General features: G+C 43.4%; 1 protein-coding gene across 4 annotated transcripts in view; it reads left to right on the forward strand.

The window, feature by feature from the left end:
- The first annotated feature begins 225 nt into the window (after positions 1 to 225).
- The window catches only part of fgd6 (FYVE, RhoGEF and PH domain containing 6), a 31200-nt gene continuing 13303 nt past the window's right edge, over positions 226 to 18122 (forward strand). Inside the window, exons 1-6 of one of the 4 annotated variants that reach the window (XM_011491292.3) lie at positions 226 to 573; positions 3555 to 5571; positions 9420 to 9537; positions 13204 to 13271; positions 13366 to 13396; positions 17223 to 17374. In XM_011491292.3, the coding sequence (XP_011489594.1) occupies positions 564 to 573; positions 3555 to 5571; positions 9420 to 9537; positions 13204 to 13271; positions 13366 to 13396; positions 17223 to 17374 (2396 nt within the window). In that variant the 5' untranslated portion in view covers positions 226 to 563. The remainder of the gene's footprint in view (positions 574 to 3554; positions 5572 to 9419; positions 9538 to 13203; positions 13272 to 13365; positions 13397 to 17222; positions 17375 to 18122) is intronic. The other 3 variants (XM_011491293.4, XM_020714125.3, XM_078941817.1) reach the window with 3 other exon arrangements.

An 18122-nucleotide genomic window follows, 5' to 3' on the forward strand; every position in this document is an offset into this window, starting at 1 on the left:
GGAGACCTCTAGTGGTTACTTGGACGTTAAAACTTAAAAGTTGGGAAAGCAACGTAAGGAAAAAGAGTTAGCAAAAGTGTCACAAAAAGCACCGGAAGTGGATTTCAAAATCAAATGTGTGTTTCAATATTAATTATAAAGAAGAGTTGCTTAAATAGATTGGGTTTAATCTGTTCTAGTAAAAATATATTGCTAAACACTTATATAGTCAAATTATATATATTGGCGCAACACAACAATGGATTACGCGTATCTTTCAAGATAAAATATTTATTTTGAAACATTCAACCGGAAATTACTGGAAGACTCTCCCGGTCTTTTGATCAATCCGCTTGGAAAAGCACCGTGGCTGAAAACTTCGAAAAATGGAAAAAGTAACAGTCGTCCAGGCTTTATCCCCGTGTACGCTGGAGAGATAAGGAACAGTGACCGTGGATCTACCGGGGATCCCACTGCGGCCGTTTCCACGCTGACAATGCTGTCGACGGAGGAAAAAACGACGTTTTTCCTGCAATTCCATTGAACGTAAATTTGCTCATGGAGAAAGGAGCAAGTCGGGAGTCATGAGCACAGGTTTGTGTCGAGGAGCAGCTAACCTAGCGAGAGGATCACTTTGCAGTTGTAGTTTCCTTCCCCAAATGTGAATATTTGTGATAGTTTATTGGTCATACATGATGAGGATGGGGCTTTTTCCAGTAACAGCATCCACTCCATTGCCCCCACAACCACAAATTACAGTTTTCTTAATAACAGCTCTCGAAGGGAATATAAAAGTGAACGGACTCGACCTGGATCTCAGTGCTTTCATATTTCTCCACCGAAAAACCAACCGTCTTAGTTATATCTGCTCTGCTGCAGCTGGAGGGGTTAAATCCTTTGTCTTAAAACATCTGTCGAGCTGTTGATGCAACAAGTAGGAGTTGATATCAAGCTGCCATGTTTAACGTTCTAAGGGGTTTTGCACCAACAAAAGTGTCTTTTAGTACCGTTTTCGTCATTTACAGGGTATCAATTTACTAGTGTTTCTTGTCAGATGAAGCTCGTTTGCAAAGAAAAAATGTCCGTCTAATGTTTTTTTGCTTTGCCTGAGGCGATAAAACTTGGAGAAAATATGTAATTACCTGTAATCTGTGTTTAGCATGTGCTTGCAAAGTCAGTCTATAGCCGAAAGGCAAACAAACAGCTAAACTAACTAGACTCACTCGCCGTTCGTCACACAGTGGATTTTTTTGTCGTTTGTTTTGTGGCAAAAAACTTGTTTTGTTTAAAACAAATATACCCGAATTTAAAAAGCTGCCCCTAATAGAACATCCGGAATAATTAATGTCGTTTTACAGCTTGTGCTATGTGTTTATAAATGAAAAAAAAAAGCTTAAAGTGGGAGATTTTTGGACGGAGTTCGGTCCGGGGAGGAGCAGCACGCGCGCATCGGCGGAGCGGTTTTTGGTGGTTGGCCTTTTCGGAAACATCCGCTCGATGACTCCACTTCTCGTGGTGTCTGCCTGCGTAAAGTTTACGCCAGAAGGCTGGAAAAAGTGGCATTTAGTCACAATTAACTGTTTCGGTCATCTTTCTGTGTCTTTTCATAAAAACACCGTGATTTGATTTAATTATGCAGTTTAATCCCCTGGTGGAGCCAACAGGTCTAATTTGTCACAATTGCATGATCTGTACCAAATGTAAAAAAATAATCAATGATCAATTATAAACAATTTGTTTTTTATGTTTAAAAAATGTTTGATATGTTTTAAACTATAACCTAATAAATTATTAATAATAAATGTTACTTTTTAAACAAGTCAAAACACTTTTTTAAATGGCTTTAAGTCAAGAAAAATAAAATAAAACTTAATCTGTAGGTTTAATTACTTTGAATGACAGCTTTTAAAGACCCACTCTGATGAAAATGGTGTTTTTAGCATGCAGTGTTATTCTCACGATGACATATTTAGAGAAAATTAAGCTTAAAATTGCATTTCTGAGTGTTTCTTTATTCAATAACTTGAAGGCTTTTGCTTTAATTTTCAGTTTAGTTTGTAGTATAAATGCCTTTTCTTATTTGAAAACAAAACTGTTGCTTAATGGTTTTTTAGTGCATCTGTTATCTTTAAAGTGTGATAGGAAATAAATATACAGCTAAACAACCTGCTGATGATTGCACATTTCTCTTATGAGCAGAGTGTTCAAACTTGACAAAAACATTATTGTTATTTGCATTATATCGTTATCACCTGACATAAAAAAATAAAATTGGATATTGCCCAGCCCTATGTAGAAAATACGCTGGCCGGGTCACAAGCTTCCAGCTCAGAGCCCTCAGGAATGGGGATGGGAAGGGGGGATGGGGTTGTTCCAGATTAACAGTCCTGCTCACAAACGGCAGCAACTACGTCCTAGAATCGTAATTAAAAGACCACTAAATGATCGGAGTGGGACTTCTATTAAATTATTTGGTTAATCATACGAAAGGTGTCAAACTCTTTAACAAGCAGAGAATGTTTACATGTAAAAATGAAAACAGGGATGCAAACAACTGCCAATTTACCATTTAATGTAATTCCGTATTCATTAAATTTCTGAACCAAGCTGGTCTTTTTATGAAACAGAATTTAGACCAAAGTTGTGTTTTAAACTGGGTAAAGAAGACCTGCAGTATCAGAATCCATGCAGCTCTCCTTTATCTCAACCCGCTGTACCCCTTTCAGGGTCACAGGGTTGCTGGAGCCTATCCTAGCTACTGTTAGGTGAAGGCGGGGAACACCCTGGACAGGCCGCCAGTCCATTTCAGGGTCACAAGTATCAGAATCACTAAAGTGTATGTTTTAGAAAAAAAAACAAAACGGAAAATACATTGTCTAGGCTTCATTTTGAAGGTAAAAAGGTTTTCAAGGAAAACAAATCCATTGATTTTACGGATCAGTACTGATCCACTTAAAATAAATCTAAAAAGATTGTACCGCCTTAGAAATGTGGACATTTTTTTATAGTTTTTCTGTCATAAAAAGTATGTTCTGAAAATGAAAGTGTTTTGAATAAATAAACAATAGTGTAGCAAAACAGTCCAATAGTGTGACTCTCCAGTGTCTTGGATTTTAATGCCATTGGGACACATGCTTCTTTCTTTCTTCTTCTTTTTTTAACCCAAATACGACATCACATGAGGTAAAAACGTAATAAATATAAGTATTTTTTCAATACAAATGCTGTACAATGCATCAACATTGCTTTTGCAGAGACTTCTGGGTAATTTCCAGAGCTCTGGATTTTGACATTTTAGATTCTGACGCCCCGAAAAAATGTCAAATGGGGTTTATAGGTAGTTAGGCGGTCGAGACACAACCTTTTTTTTTCTCTCAGCTTAATTTGATCTCTAGATTTATTTTACACAGGACTAGGACCCTCAGTCCTTCCCATTTTACCCCTAAGAATGACCTTTTGACCTAAGTCCCTCCTCCCGCGTGCAGCTGTCCCTCCTGAATTTGAGCGGGGAGGTTTGAAGTCTGCTCCGCTTCACGGCTCGTTTCAACTTCTTCCTCTCTTCTCGTCTGACGCAGGTGTGAAGAAGCCTCCTTTAGCTCCCAAACCTAAACTTCCAGCCACATCAAAGCCCGCCCCCCCACCCATCCCCCCCAAGCCAGGTCCACTTTCACAGTCTTCATCAGTTTCCCAAACCTCACCTGCCACGCTCAAGAGGGCAAAACCGGCTGTTGCCCCCAAACCATGTCTCCCCAGAGCCAAAGGTTCCCCTCCCCCCGTTTCGCCGCCGCCGCCTCCCAAACCCGCTGAACCCCTTAATCTGTCTGAGGAGCAGCAGGAGACTTTAGATGATAACCTCCTTCTCCTCAACTCCAGGAATGGGATTATATCTAGGAGGCATGAATCGGATTACATCATTCCCACCTGCTCCTGTGGGCGGGGCGACTGTTTCCAGTGTCGCCCTCTGGAAAACGGGAATGCGGCTGAGGGCCACAAAGAGCCGCTGCAGAACGGGGTTTCCTCGGAGGGACCGGCAGAAACCCAGTCCGAGGAGAGGGAAGAACCTCGTGACAACAGGGGGGCTGCTGTTGATAAGGGCGGAGGAGGGCGGATGAGCAGGAAGCCCAAAGATAAACCTCAAAGACACAGGAACGCAGTCCGGAGGCCGGAGAACAACGAGGCCCCGGGGACTGTGGAACAGAGGGGAGACGTTTTGGAAGCAGTCAAGGAGCAGGAACCCGATCGCTCAACAGCTGAGGAGCTGACGGCGGCGCAGAGCGCTGAGGTAGCGGACCCTTCGCCCCCCCATGATGCTGCAGGCAGCATCCACAGCTGGAGGATCTCTCCTCTCAGCTCTTCCGAGGAACTCGCTCAGGTAGAACACAGTGACCCCGTCAGCAAAGCGCCTCCTCAGCTCGATCTGCAGGTCCCTGCTCCCCCCAGTAAGCCTCTTCCGGTCCCTCAACCGCGTAAAAACAAGAAGCACGGCCTGATGAGGCAGGACAGGGTGGAGAGCGGCCCCCAGGATCCGGTGGAGGAGGACGGAGCTCCTGAGACCCAAGGAGCTGAGAGGAAACTGAGTTTGGCTCGTCTTTCTGTGAGCTCCGAGATTCCAGCCAACGGGGACCCGGAACCCCCGAAAGACTCGGGGGACGATGACACTCCTGTCCCACCCCCGCGACAGACCTCTCTCTCACCACGCCTGCAGAGAACAGTCTACACCCCCCCCTCCCTCCACAAAAAGAACTCCCACTCGTTGGACCAGCTTCCACAGCCGAACTCGACGGGCTACGGTAAGGAGGTGGAGGCGCAGCGGGTGGAGGAGGATGAGGAGGACGGGTACGGAGACTTTGAGCGTTACCCCGTCACCCACAGCCTCCCCAAACAGATCAAGCTGGGCTGCCAGGCGCCGCTGAGCGCCAGCAGGAGGGCCCTCTCAGCCGAGGATCAGCAGTCCCCGCGGGCACCACCTCGGAAACCCCAGAGGCACAGCCTTCCGGCCGCGCCTCCCCCCTCCATCTGTCCCCCTGCTCCCCCGCACGCCAACACCCCCATGAGGGAGTTGCCGGCTCCTCCCCAGGAGAAAAGCCACTGGCGGTTCAAGCGACCCTGCGTGACATTCTTCAGCCGGCAGATCCCCTCCAGGAGCAGCATGCCACCAAAGAGCCGAGCCCCCGTCCTGGGGTCCAAGCAGAGAGCGCAGTCCTTCTCCGCAGCTGACCTGGCGACCCGGGCGGACCCCCAAAAGAGGAGCCTCTCCTTCCGGAAGCTGCTAGAGCTCCGCCTGTCGATGAAGATGCTGCCAAAGCTGCTGGCCAAGGGGGGCCAGTCGCTGGACTGTACCAGCTTGGAGTCAAACGGCGGGGAGAGAAGTTTGGGGCGACCCAGCAGCTGCATCGGGGAGGCCGACCTTTGTGGGGAAGGGGTCGAGGAGTCGGTGGAGTATGAGAACGTGCCTCTGTACGAGGAGATCCCCGAGTATATGAACCTGCCGTTTCACAGCGCCAGACTGGGCTGGTCGCACGACTCATCTGACTCGGACATCTACGAGGTCCAGGATCCGTATCCCAGATGCCAGGACCACGAGTGCGAGAGGTAAGGCTCCCGCACTGTCTGTCCTGTAAGCTCCTGAAGCAGCAGCAGTGGTCCCCAACCCTCTGTGGGACAGCTGGTAAAAACACAACCTACATTTGTTCCACTTTATTCATCATCTGATTCTGAAGGAAGTTTTAATGTGGATCCATCATCACATCCGTCATTCTTGACACATGTCAAGTCGCTCAGTCACGTGTCTTAAATCCATCCGCTACTTCCTCAAAGCGGCTGCGCCAACCGCTAAATTGAACCCCCCCAATCTAGCAGAGTTGACAAAAAACAAACATATTTGGAAAGTTTCTTTGTGCAGAAAAGAGCCAGAGAGGAAACGGAAGAAGAGCCGTGGACTTCAAAATAAAAGAAAGCTGCACTGCACAGACAAAAACCAGTAGTCTGTACTCCAAATGTGGATAGTTTACAGACCATAATAGTAGTGCAAAATATTCGGCAACCATCTGTCTAATGTTACGAGGATGCTGCTAATAAAGTTGCACAAATTATGGATTCACGTTTAATAAATTTACAGAAGTCCAGTTTTAATGAACTTTTTGTTCTTGTTACACTTTAAAATTCAGACGAGGCTGAAGTTGGCGCTTGATTTTTGAGCTTCCACTTTGACAATTATGGGATAAAGGAAAATCTAGTTCACATTTGAATCATTCCTACAGGAAATCTAGTGAACAAAAGTTTAAAAAACATCGGACTCCCACATCCTCCTTGTACGCACTGTGAAAGTGTTGTCCGGCCTGAAAAAGGTTGGAGACCACCGTTAAACAGCACAGCGGGTAGTGGGAGGGGCATCTGAGGCATCTGAGTTCCATCTCAGGTGATTTTGGGCAGTAGACTTTCCCAAACAAATAGGAATGCTTTGTCTTTGTTAGCTTAGGAGAGAAAAAGAGCCTGAAAGTGGATGTGAGCTACAAACAGCGTTGACCTCTGCCCTCTAGGCTGTGTCCAGGCTGCACAGGTTCGTTTACCTCGCAGGCTGTGGCGTTGGGTTTGAGCAGAGCGTGGATGTGCAGCGAAGCCGGCCTGTTTTCCTGTGGGTTATTTTCAGCGGCCGGAGCAGGAAATGTCTGAGAATCGCAGAAAAACGCCACACCGCTCTGTAGAACTGGGAAAATAAACCACCAGCCTCCTCCTCCGCAGCCCGGCCGCCCTCGCACCGCGTTTACCCTCGTCTTAACCTCATCGCTCTCTGGCTTTTTCCTTCTAGCTGCAGTTTGAGTAAATCTACCATTTGTCATCTGCCCAAATAAAGATGACAAATCAAACGTAAAATAAACATGGAAAAGGGAAAACGTTCAGGGAGAAAACTTCTGCAGCTCTTTGATTTATTAAATATAAATCTTAATATGACTTTTTGTTGTGTGAAAGCCAATAGTTGCAGGGCTCTACATTAACCTCGATGGTCACTTTGTTTTTTTCTGAAACTCTCTAAACTAAATCCTCATAAAACCTTTTTCCTCTGGACTCCTAAAACCTCCAGCTGCTTTAACACCAGCTGACTCAGCAGCGCGGGAACATCAACCACACGCTCTCCTAGTTCATTCTCCTACTTTTCTTTAGATTTGAGACATTCTAGTCTTAACCCTGGAGAACTCCAGAACAATTTTATTCTGGACTTTTAAGGTTAATTGGACTTTTTTGGTTGTTGTTCGTTTTGAGTAGGAGAAATTAACAGTGGCCAAAAAATAATAAAACTAAAGAATTTAAAAAAAATGGAATTTGTGGGTTCTGCCGCAAAATCAAGTTTTCTTGACGATTACATTCTTTTTCATAATTGCTGTTTTAATCTTAATTGATACGGCTCAATTGTGTATTTTCTAATCCAAACAGGTTTTTTGCTCAGTCTATTGAAACATGTTCTTGTGGCATTTTTCTCACGATGGAGGTCATATATTAAACCAATTGAGCCTAAACTTTTATTTATTTCTTTATTTAAATTGTGGTGAATTAGGAGCAGACGAAAAAAAAAGATCGTATTTGTGACATTGAAAATCAACGCCGGCCCGGCCCGGCCCGGGCCAGGCCACCAGCTCCCTGCTCCGCTCCATTCTGATGCATCCACCGATAGACGACCAAATCCACGGACGTCTTTGTTTTCCTCGTCTGACCTGGAATCTGGATCGAAACCGGTCGGCTTATTTCTAACGGGAGACGGTTATCACCGATAATTGCCTACATTTTTTAAATTTTCATTCTCACTTTATTTAAAAACTTGAACCTGGGAGATCAAAGTGGATCTGTTTGAATTGCCTACAACAAAACAAACAGGTTTTTTTTTCCTCCTCAGTAACTGGATACATCTCAGAGAAGTGCGTTATTTAATGCGTTGATATTAGATGTTATAAAAAAATGTTTCAAGTTCAAACTGTTGCCTTTAGGTTGCAGGTTTCTTGTCCCGCTGGGATCCATTTGGAATTGTTTAATCTAATGAATTTGTCGTCTGCTTCTTTTTCAAAAACCTGACAGCTCAAACCAAAACAACGAGCTGCTTCAGAGCTGCAGAACTTTTCATTTTCTCACAGAACTTTCCTGAATTGACATTTACTAGATTTGTAGTTTCAGAGCTCTGCAGACCCCTGAGCATCAGTTTTCATGCGTGTTGCATTCATGATTGTTGTTTTTTTTGTGGCATTTTTTGCCTCTTCTGCTCACAACAGGACTCTCCAAGTGACGGGGTCAGGGTGCAAACATTCAGGATGTGCTCTGCTTCTTAATGCTGTCTGGTATGCAGAGCCGGTCGGAGGGAATCTGTAGTGTTTTTGCCAGGCATCTTGGCCCGTTAGGTTTATGTAAGCAGCCCGGAGCTGTAAACAAGCGGCGCTCTGTGCCTGACCCACAGGGCTGGATTTCTCCACTGCAGAGACAGAGAAGGAGGACAAAGAGGGAGAGAGCGTGTTCTGGGGGTTTAAGGTGAAAAACTGCAAAGGAAATGGAGGCGTCGAGCCCCCCCGCTCGACGCCAGCCAGGATTGGAGAGGAGCATTTCTGGAGTTTGAGCGTAGTTGTCATTCCAGACATCGTCCCGCTTCTTCAGATGAGAAGGGACTGTCGGTTGACAGGCAACGTCCCGGTGGAAGGAATCGAACCTGTGTTGTTTGACGCAAAGGTTCAAATGAGAAGTAAAAATGTTTTTATGGATTCGTTTCTGGCACCACAATATAATTATAATGTGGATTAAAACGTTCCTCTAAAAAAAAAATCACTTGAAGTAAAAAATATGAATGTAAAAAGGGCAAAATGTTAAAGTTCTAAAGACTTTAGCCTTAAATGTTTCATTTAATTCTTCTTTTAGTTCAGTTTTACCCTGGAAAGATGACCGACTTGGACCAATCGCTGTTTACTGGCATTTGGTCAAACATGTTGGTGTCCGGAATATAAAAATAAATCTAAAAAAGTTGGCGTCTGGGTCCCAAAAAGAAGGCGACTGAATTGACTTCATTTGGTTTCTATGGGTGACGTCACACTTGTTCCACTGGTGTTAGCGTAGCGCCATGCGCTCTGCTTCTGAGCGTTCCACCACGCCTCCGTCTCCATTGTTGTTTTTCTTTGATCTCCATCTTCTAGCCTCCTCTTAACCAGACCTGTGGTCATTTGACCGTATTGACTCATTATTTGCACAGTTTGCTCTGTGGCTGTTTCCACCATGTTGCTCAAGCATCAGTTAATCTTTTATTTGTTGCAGGAGGTTGTTTTTCTTTCTTTCTTTTTTTTTTTTGGGGGGGGGGGGGGGGGGTCTGCAGCCCTGCCCTGTTTGTCTTTCAAACACCATTTTTTTGAAGTAAGGCCGCCCCTTTTGTCTGTGTCTCACAGTCCGTTTTTTCTTTGTGTTGTGGCAAACAGCAGCTGCTTGGAGTACGATGTCCATTCCGAGGAAGAGGAGGAGGAGATGCACAGCTCAGATGAAGAAGACAACAGCTCCACCTGCAGCAAAGAGCACCTGGACGAGGCCGACAGACAGGTGCTGCAGTTCAATCGGAGTCTTGAAGGAGTTGTGACATTAAAGCTGAGGTGTTTGCGATGATGACTGATCATCTCCGTGCTCCTCAAAGCCGGTGACTCAGCCGGTAAAAGCTGGATTCCGGTTTACGGCGCCGGCCTGTTCCTTTGAACATCTGTGTGTGGTCACCCCAGGAGAAACAGTCTCCTCTGCTTTTTAAATGAATCATCAGACCTTTTAGCTTAAACACTCACCAACAAACACATATATTCATAAGTGTGAGCCCAGACGGAGTTGCTAAAGTGACCATAATCTCTTAAGGTGCTGTTTGGATGATGAGGGTCAGGCTGATGTCTTCATCACATCTCAGATCTGAATCTCAGGCTGAATTCTGTTGGCTAATGTTTGCCAGAAAATGACTTGGAGCTTCACTCGTGGTGTTAGAAGAGTCACTTCCTGCTTGCTGAAACCTGATTGGTTATTGACTGCAGCTTTGTTGGACGATGCAAAAGCTTTTTTAAACTAAATCCAATCAGTTTGATTAAATTTCCTCTAATTTGATTCTTGTTGCCTTTAATAAACATGGAAAGTGTTACATTAATACACAGTATACAGCATTCAAATCAAATCAACCTTTATTTATATAGCACTTTTACAACACGTCACGAAAATATTACACATTTAGGTTCAAGATTAGGCATAACAAGGGTTTTATGTCAATAGAGATACTAGGAAGTCCAGGAAAGATTTCTTTGTGAAACAGAAAAAAGTGCATATGAAGAAAAGAGTGGAGGAGAGCTGGCAGTCTTAAATATGGATGTGATTGGCTAAAAAGAAAGGCAGGCTATTTAGCTATGAGTGACATAACAACTCAGCGTATCTGTTTCAAGGTAGATCTTCCTTATTGAGATAGCACCAAAAACTGTATTGCTCGGTATGGAGCTATAACTAAGAGTTTTTGATTATATTTGTTGTTGGCTCCAATAAAATACAGCTATCAGAGTCGTCTCACCTTCATGATTTTAACAATCGTGATGAATTTAGCTCATTTTGATGTTTATATATTTTCTTAACACAATTTAGGACATACATGTTGTAAAGAAGGAGCTCCAGCTTGCAGTTTTAAAAAAGCTGAGTCAAAAGTGCCGTTCCCCATCACAACAACAGTTTTCTCTTGGATCCAGAGATCGTTCCTGTCAGGAAGTCTCTTGTGTAGGATTTGTCATTGCAGAAGGGCGTAATGTAATACAGCTGAGGCAATATAACTCACAGTTTTCTAAGAAGCACAGAGGTTTGTGCGTTTCTAAATCATTGTGGCAGAATTTAAGGAGGTCCAGGACTCTCTTGATTTATTATTATTTGTACTGAAGTGTTGGAGACGGCCATGCTGTATTATTTTGATACGTTTTTCTAGAACTGGAAAATAATTTCACATTTTTTTGAGGAAAAATTCATTTCTTTGCGTGGGAACATATGACCTTAGTCCAGGGGTGGGCAATTCCAAGCCTCGAGGGCCGGTGTGTCTGCATGATTTCCAGATAGTCTTGCCCTACTCATGGCTGATTACCTGGTTCAGGTGTGTCCAGCCAATAATCTTGCCCTACTCATGGCTGATTACCTGGTTCAGGTGTGTCCAGCCAATTAGAACATGCCAGAGCAGGGTATGCTGGAAAACATGCAGGAATGCGGCCCTCAGTGCCCACCTCTGCCTTAGTCTATAGGAGCTAAGTCTAGTTAACACTTGAAGCTACCGAGCCAGAATGACCCGGCTGATGTGCTAAACTGAAGCAGAAACACACCTGTCTGAGGTGAGCTCATCAACATGTCCACCTCTGTCCTGGGCTTCTCCCTGGACTCTGTGGGTGAGAGGAGGATGTTGACCGAGCTCAGTTCCATCACAAACCACAGCTCTCAAGCGCTGCAGACAACCGTGGAGGGACTGAGAAGTTCCTTCAGCGACAGACTCAGACGAGCGCTACTCCAGGTCTTTTCATTCCCACCGCCATCAGACTGCACGACTCGTCTGCATGACCAGCTCATCCAAATATGCACAAAATCTGCACACATTTGCACAATCATTCTTGTATCTATTTTCTTCTTTGCTTGTTTGGTCCGATAGTTGTAATTGTACTATAACTTGTTTTTTTTTCTTTGAGCTGCCATGACGAGTGACTTTGTTCATGTGAGGAAGAATAAAATTCAATCCAAAAACTCAATGTCACTTGGAAAATTCAAAAACTCGTGATTTATTTTCAAAATTTTATCTTTGATCGATTTATAAACTAGCCAGGTAAAAAAAAAGTCATAATAATAATACAGATGCTTGCGCTCTCTAGCGAACTTTAGACGGGGCTGCACATCTACTGGCTTTAGTGGGGGGGACACGTCTGGCACTGCAGGGGTTGAGTCCCTGGTGGCGTAGTGTGTTACTGATGGTAGCTTTTGTTACTTTGGTCCCAGCTCTTTGCACGTTATTTACTAGGTCCCACGAGGAGTTCTGGGATTTTTGCTCATCGTTCCTGTGATCATTTTGACCCCACGGGGGTGAGATCTTGCAGAGAGATGGAGGGAGATTCTCAGTGGTCTTGTATGTTTTCCATTTCCTAGTAATTGCTACCACAGTTGATTTCTTTACACCAAGCTGCTTACTTGTTACAGATTCAGTCGTCAATAATGTTGTTTCTGGTGTGGTGGAGTTTGGAGTGGGACTGTTTGAGGTTGTGGACAGGCGTCTTTTATGTAGGTAACCAGCTCAAACAGGAGCCATTAATACAGGTAACCACTGGAGGACAGAGGATCCTCTTACAGAAGAAGTTACAGGTCTCTGAGAGCCAGAAATCTGGCTTATTTATAGGTGACCAAATACTTATTTTCCACCATAATTTACAAATAAATTCTTTAAGAATCAGACAATGTGATTTTCTGGCTTTTTTCTCATTATGTCTGTCATAGTTGAGTTATACCTGGAAATTACAGGCCTCTCTTATCTTTTTAAGTGGGAGAACTTGCACAATTGGTGCCTGACTAATTGCCCCACTTTATGTGTGCAGGAAAGCACACACTCGCGCTCTCAGATGGAAAAAAATACACACTGGACGACACAAAGTGTAGAGCCCAAAAATGGTTGTTGGGACCAAAAGGTTTCTGCGGTGCCGCACAGACAGACTCCCTTCAAACGTCAATCCTCTACCGCTCATGGGACGGGACTCCAGCGGCTGCAGCCTCGCGGGTTTGTGCGTGTTACCCCAGTCAGTGGGTGGGGGTGGGGGGGGGGCTGCAGGTTCAGGAATAGCTCCCTGGTTGAGTGTTCGTCCTTTGTGACCCTCTCCACGATACTGTCAACAACCCTGTGTGACGCCTCCGGGGACTCTGGCGTATCACAAGCTCAAGCTCCAGAACAATCAGTGGGCACAACCGGGGGCCAAGGTCGCTGCCCAATTTAAGTCACTCAGACCCCCCCCCCATGCACACACACACACACACACACACACACCCATTACCATCTAGCAGCAAACAGAGTCAGCAGGACAGATGGAGACAGAGCAGCTGCTGCCCATTTAAGTCCGAGAGAAAGTCGAATAAATCCAGTAATGGTTGTTTGCAGCGAAGCTGTGAGTGAACGCTCACCTGTTGAGGTGTTTGCACCTTTGGGGAGTCTCCTCACTGTTTGTGTTTCTGATCTTCCAGCAGGAGGATGAGATGAAGAGGAAGAAGGTGGTGCACATCGCCCAGGAAATCATGAGCTCAGAGAAAGTGTGAGTGCCTCAGAGCAAAGAAAACCAACCAAATCCTGCTGCCCCTCGTGTGCTGGAATGGTTTATGACTGATGGATTTGTGCTTTTTTATCAGGTTTGTGGACGTCCTGAAGCTTCTCCATATTGTAAGTGTCATCGTTCTGCTCAGCTGTGATTACAGAGACATACTTATGGTCTGTTGATGTTCTTGTGCTTTTGTGGCCTCACAGATCTTAATTGTGATTAGAGGTTTGACAATCTGCTAAAAGTTTATTTGAAACGTTTGAAAGTTGCTGGATGATCGGGTGTCTTGAAGGTGGTGGCTCAATCAGAAGGTGTTTGGTGTATTAAAACACACATTTTATTCACAATAATGCATCTTTACATCAGCAATAATAACTACACTAGTTCAAAAAAGCTCAAATGAAGTCAATATTATTTGCTCCCCTCACTTCTCCACATATTTGAACTGTTTTGGTTGAAGTCCCGCCTCTGCTGATGTCATGCCTATTGTGATTGGTTTAACTTCAGTTAGGACAAATAGAAGGGTAATGAAATAGCTGCTTTGTACCAGCTGTCTTCTCATTGGCTTACTGGTCCAAAGTTGTATTTTTTAAATGAATAACAAGACCTAATGCCATAAATGTGTCTACAGGATCTTATGAAACTATTCCAGCTTTGTGAACTCTGCTAGAATACTCACATGAAGGTAGATTTTTTTTGGTAGCACACATATTGTAACTTTAAAGATTTCTTACAAATTGAAAATAGTAGAATATAGAAGGGTTATAATCAGAGGAACTGCGGCAAAGTCTCTATCAGAAATATGACAAACTCTGATTTTGATCTTCAGACAGAGTTTAATGTCCGTGTCAAACAAATTTAACTATATAAAAAAAAAGATCTGCCTGGTTTAAAACAGGTTATTGCCTTAAGCTTAAAAAATCAGATTAACACCAGTAAAATCTGAATTTTTTTTTGTCCCTGAATGTCATTTTCAACTTTTTGGATATACTCTGTACATGGGAGCTCAGTGGTCCCGGAGGTCGTGAGTTCAAAACCACGGTCTGGTCACACCAAAGACTGTAAAAATGGGACCCAATGCCGCCTTGCTTGACACTCAGCATGAAGAGGTTATACTGGGGTTAAACCACCAAATGGTTCCCAAGCTGATCCCAGAGGCTGTTTGATGTTACCGATTATGTTTTTATCTAGATTTATATTCAGCAGAAAAAAGAGGGAAATAGTACTTCTGAGAAATTTAACACTGTCAATCATTTTTTCAATGAGAAAACACCAGAAAACAATAAAAATCACTTTGATAATTTACTCCAATGTAAGACCAGTAAAACCGACAACCCTGAAAAAGAAAAGGATTTATGTGAAGTCAGTTTTTGTCTGTTGTGTTTCCACTTGCGTGTACAGAGGTCTCTCCTTTATCACAGAGAGCATGATTCTAAAAATAAGCTGTGATCGGCGGAATCTGCATCAAAGTATTCATCTTTGGTTTTAAGGCAGGAAAAACTCTCCCTGCAGACATTTTTACACTTTTGTCTCTCGTTTAAACTCTCGAAATTCCAAGAAAAATATGCCCAGTACTATAGAACAAAAACAAATCAGAATAGAAGATACATGTTACAAATTCTGCACTGTACAAGAGAAAAAGAATGGAGAATATTGATTGACAACAGTCTACAACCAATCAGGACACAAAACACAATGAATTGTAAGACAGAAACCGTAAAAAAGTTTACCTGTGGTAAAGTAAGGGTCCACTGGACCACAGACGGTTAGGAACATGAAGTCTTTGGTCTTTAGTCGACGACAAACATGCCAAATGTGTTACTTTAGCTTATAAGAAAACACTCAATATATGTCTAAGCCAAAGAATAAAGACTTTTATGTACAAACTAAAGTTCTTCAATTATGTAACAAACCAGTAAATCTTCTTAAAAGACATTTTTCTTGTTTATGGCCTTAAAAATAACATATGAAGATTTTGTCATTGCATTGAGGGTCCAGCTGTCCATTCTCTTCGTATGCATGGCACCTTATAGTAAGTTGGTCTTGATGGGGGGGTGGGGGGCAAGGTTTGACCAAGAGCAGGTCAGGTCACATTCTTCTCCCAGATGCAGCTGCTTCCTCAGGCCATAAAGACGACCTCCAAATCTATCGGGGCTTTAAACGAATGGCGGCGTGGCCGCACACGGTCGTGAGGTGAGCCGGGGAGTCCATGCTGCATACTTGTGGTCGGTCCTCCAGCTGACATGTTTTCCTTCTCCATGCTGAATCCATCTGAGGCTGCTGGTAGTGTGTGTTGGAGAATTTTAGAGGTGGTGGTTTTGTAAGGTCAGCAGAAATGCTGACACTCCACACATACCTTGTAGAAGTTACAAAAGTAAAACAAAACCAAAACCAGAGAAAATCAGACACACTCTCTGAACTACCGTAAGTCATCAACACCTTACAGAGTTAACATATTTCCAACAGAAATCAGAATCGGTTGGTTATTAGTTATTTGCGTAAACACAAACACCTCACTACTGTAAAGTGTTGCATATAAATGACACATAAACTGTGTTAACGGTTGAAGAGTCATGGTAAATCAAAGAATTTCCATCGACTATTAAATTGTGCAAATTGGATTTGCGATAATAAATTTGCCAAATGGAAACACTGCATTTTTTTTTTAATTTCGAAAAAAAAATTGGTGCTTGGAGAAGGTTTTTGAGGCAGATCAAAATTGATATATTTTGCAAAACTATTTCAAAAGTGTTTTCACAATGGAAACATTTTTATTTTTATTTTAAAGATTCGTCTGACCAAATGTAGCCAGTTTGTAGATAGCAATAAGCTTCTTGGTAGGAACTGGCTGCCGTGGCCACTGCAGAGCGGGCGCCACAAGAAGTCATCACCCAGCCAGTGACAGACGTTTGGATGCATCTGCTGCAAATCATTGTTCACGTCTGTCTCCGTGTTTTTATTGACTTTTCATGTGAGTTGGTTTGTTTTTAATCACATAATCCGGATTGAATGGAAACAGTGTAAGTGAGAAATTGTTTTTTTTTTTCCACATTTCGTTAAAGTTTTGCGCATACGTGTAATAGAAACGCACCTACTTAGAGGTTTCTGAAATCAAGGAGTGTTTTAACTGGCCAGGAGTCTGCTGAAAAAACCTACAAGTTGGCACGTATCAGATATCTTTCATCTAATAATTCTGTGTGTGATGAAAGCACATTATGATAAGTGTTCTCCATTTAACTGTCTAAAAAATACCATCCAAGCAATCTTCACGTGGAACAAAAAAGTTACTGTATGCTAATTTTCGTTAGCATATTACTGCTAACAGGTGTTTTCACATTCCAAAAGTGTTTGCTTGAATCACAAAGAAATTTTTTTCACCTGAAACTGTAAAAAAACAAAAGAACTCCAGTGTTTCTGTTTAGAAGTTTCCTCCACATGCATATTTTTGTGTATTTAAGGGATGTTGGCTTGGCTTAGTGTTAGCCATTGTTCAGCTTAGATTTGTCACATTAGTCCAGTTAGAAGAGAACACTCATGATGGAAACACATAGAAGAAAGAAAATAGGCTTTATTGTTGCGCAATGTATGTGTTTCTCCTGTAAAGCAGCCTGTTGTGGCCGTTTTTAGACATGATTAGTGCAGTGATTTCAGCTGTGGATGAAGTCGAGCGAACCCGGACGTTCGAATCCCGCTAGCCTCCCAGCTTCCTTCCAGGTCCGTGTGTGTATTGGCACGCTGGACGGAGCCAAAGCGCTGAGTCAGATGGGTCATGACATACATGTAGAGGTGTGGGGAGAAAGGGGGACGAGTGGCAGACAGTTAATGAGGTGATAACCAGGTGTTCCTGTGCAGCAGCGGACTCTATCTGGACAGCTCCACGTGTGTGTGTGTGTGTGTGTGTTTCTGCTTGGAAACTACAGAATTCAACATCCATGTGTATCCTTTCAGGACTTTCGGGATGCAGTTGCCAAGGCAACCCGTCAAAATGGAAAGCCGGTGGTGGATGAGCGGATCCTCAATCAGATCTTGTACTACCTGCCTCAGTTGTACCAGCTCAACAAAGACCTGCTGAGAGAGCTGGAGGAGAGAGTTGGACACTGGTACACACACAAATCCTACATTGGTTTAAAGAACCACAAGAAGAGGGATCTTTTGAGTCTTTACCATGACAACGTCCTACTGACACTTAGTGTAAACGCTGTCTATGGATACATAAACAAACTTCTGGTTTATAGTTGGCATTCCTTCAATAGATTCAGTTAATGCCTTTGTCACAACTTCCCTTACGGATGGATGAGGACAAAAAAGGGGCAAACCGGTACAGGGCTCGCAAGTGACCCTTAAAAGTACTTCAAAAATACTCTCACCACATGCATGACAAGGGTCCCTCCCAATTTCTTTTTAAAGTATTCCATGAGGTTGCCATATGAGCCTCACCTGCGCTCCCCTTTAAATGCAACTGCTCCTCACTATGACCCCCCCACAGGCCCAAACATCCTATCTACAGGTCCACGGGACTAAACGCCGCCTCACACAGCCACAGATACAAAAGTTGTGGTCTTTACGTGAAATTTTCACAGATGCATCATGAATGTACCACGGGAAAAGTACAAAGTACATGAACCGTGCGGGATTATTGCTCTGGTTATATGCCACTCATTAGTGATCTCTGTGTTAATTACATATTGATGTAAAAGTTACACATCTGTGGTACATACGTGAAAAGTCTGTTGGTGGAAAGCCACAAATTCGCGTATAAGTCTCGCAAAAATCTCACTCTTGCGTAAGATTTACGTTAAAACTATGTATAAACTATGTGAAATACGTGTAAACTGCGTTATTCTCAGC

This window comes from Oryzias latipes, chromosome 23 (assembly GCF_053564925.1).
Source record: "Oryzias latipes strain Hd-rR chromosome 23, Olatipes_Hd-rR_3.1".
Lineage (NCBI taxonomy): Eukaryota > Metazoa > Chordata > Actinopteri > Beloniformes > Adrianichthyidae > Oryzias > Oryzias latipes.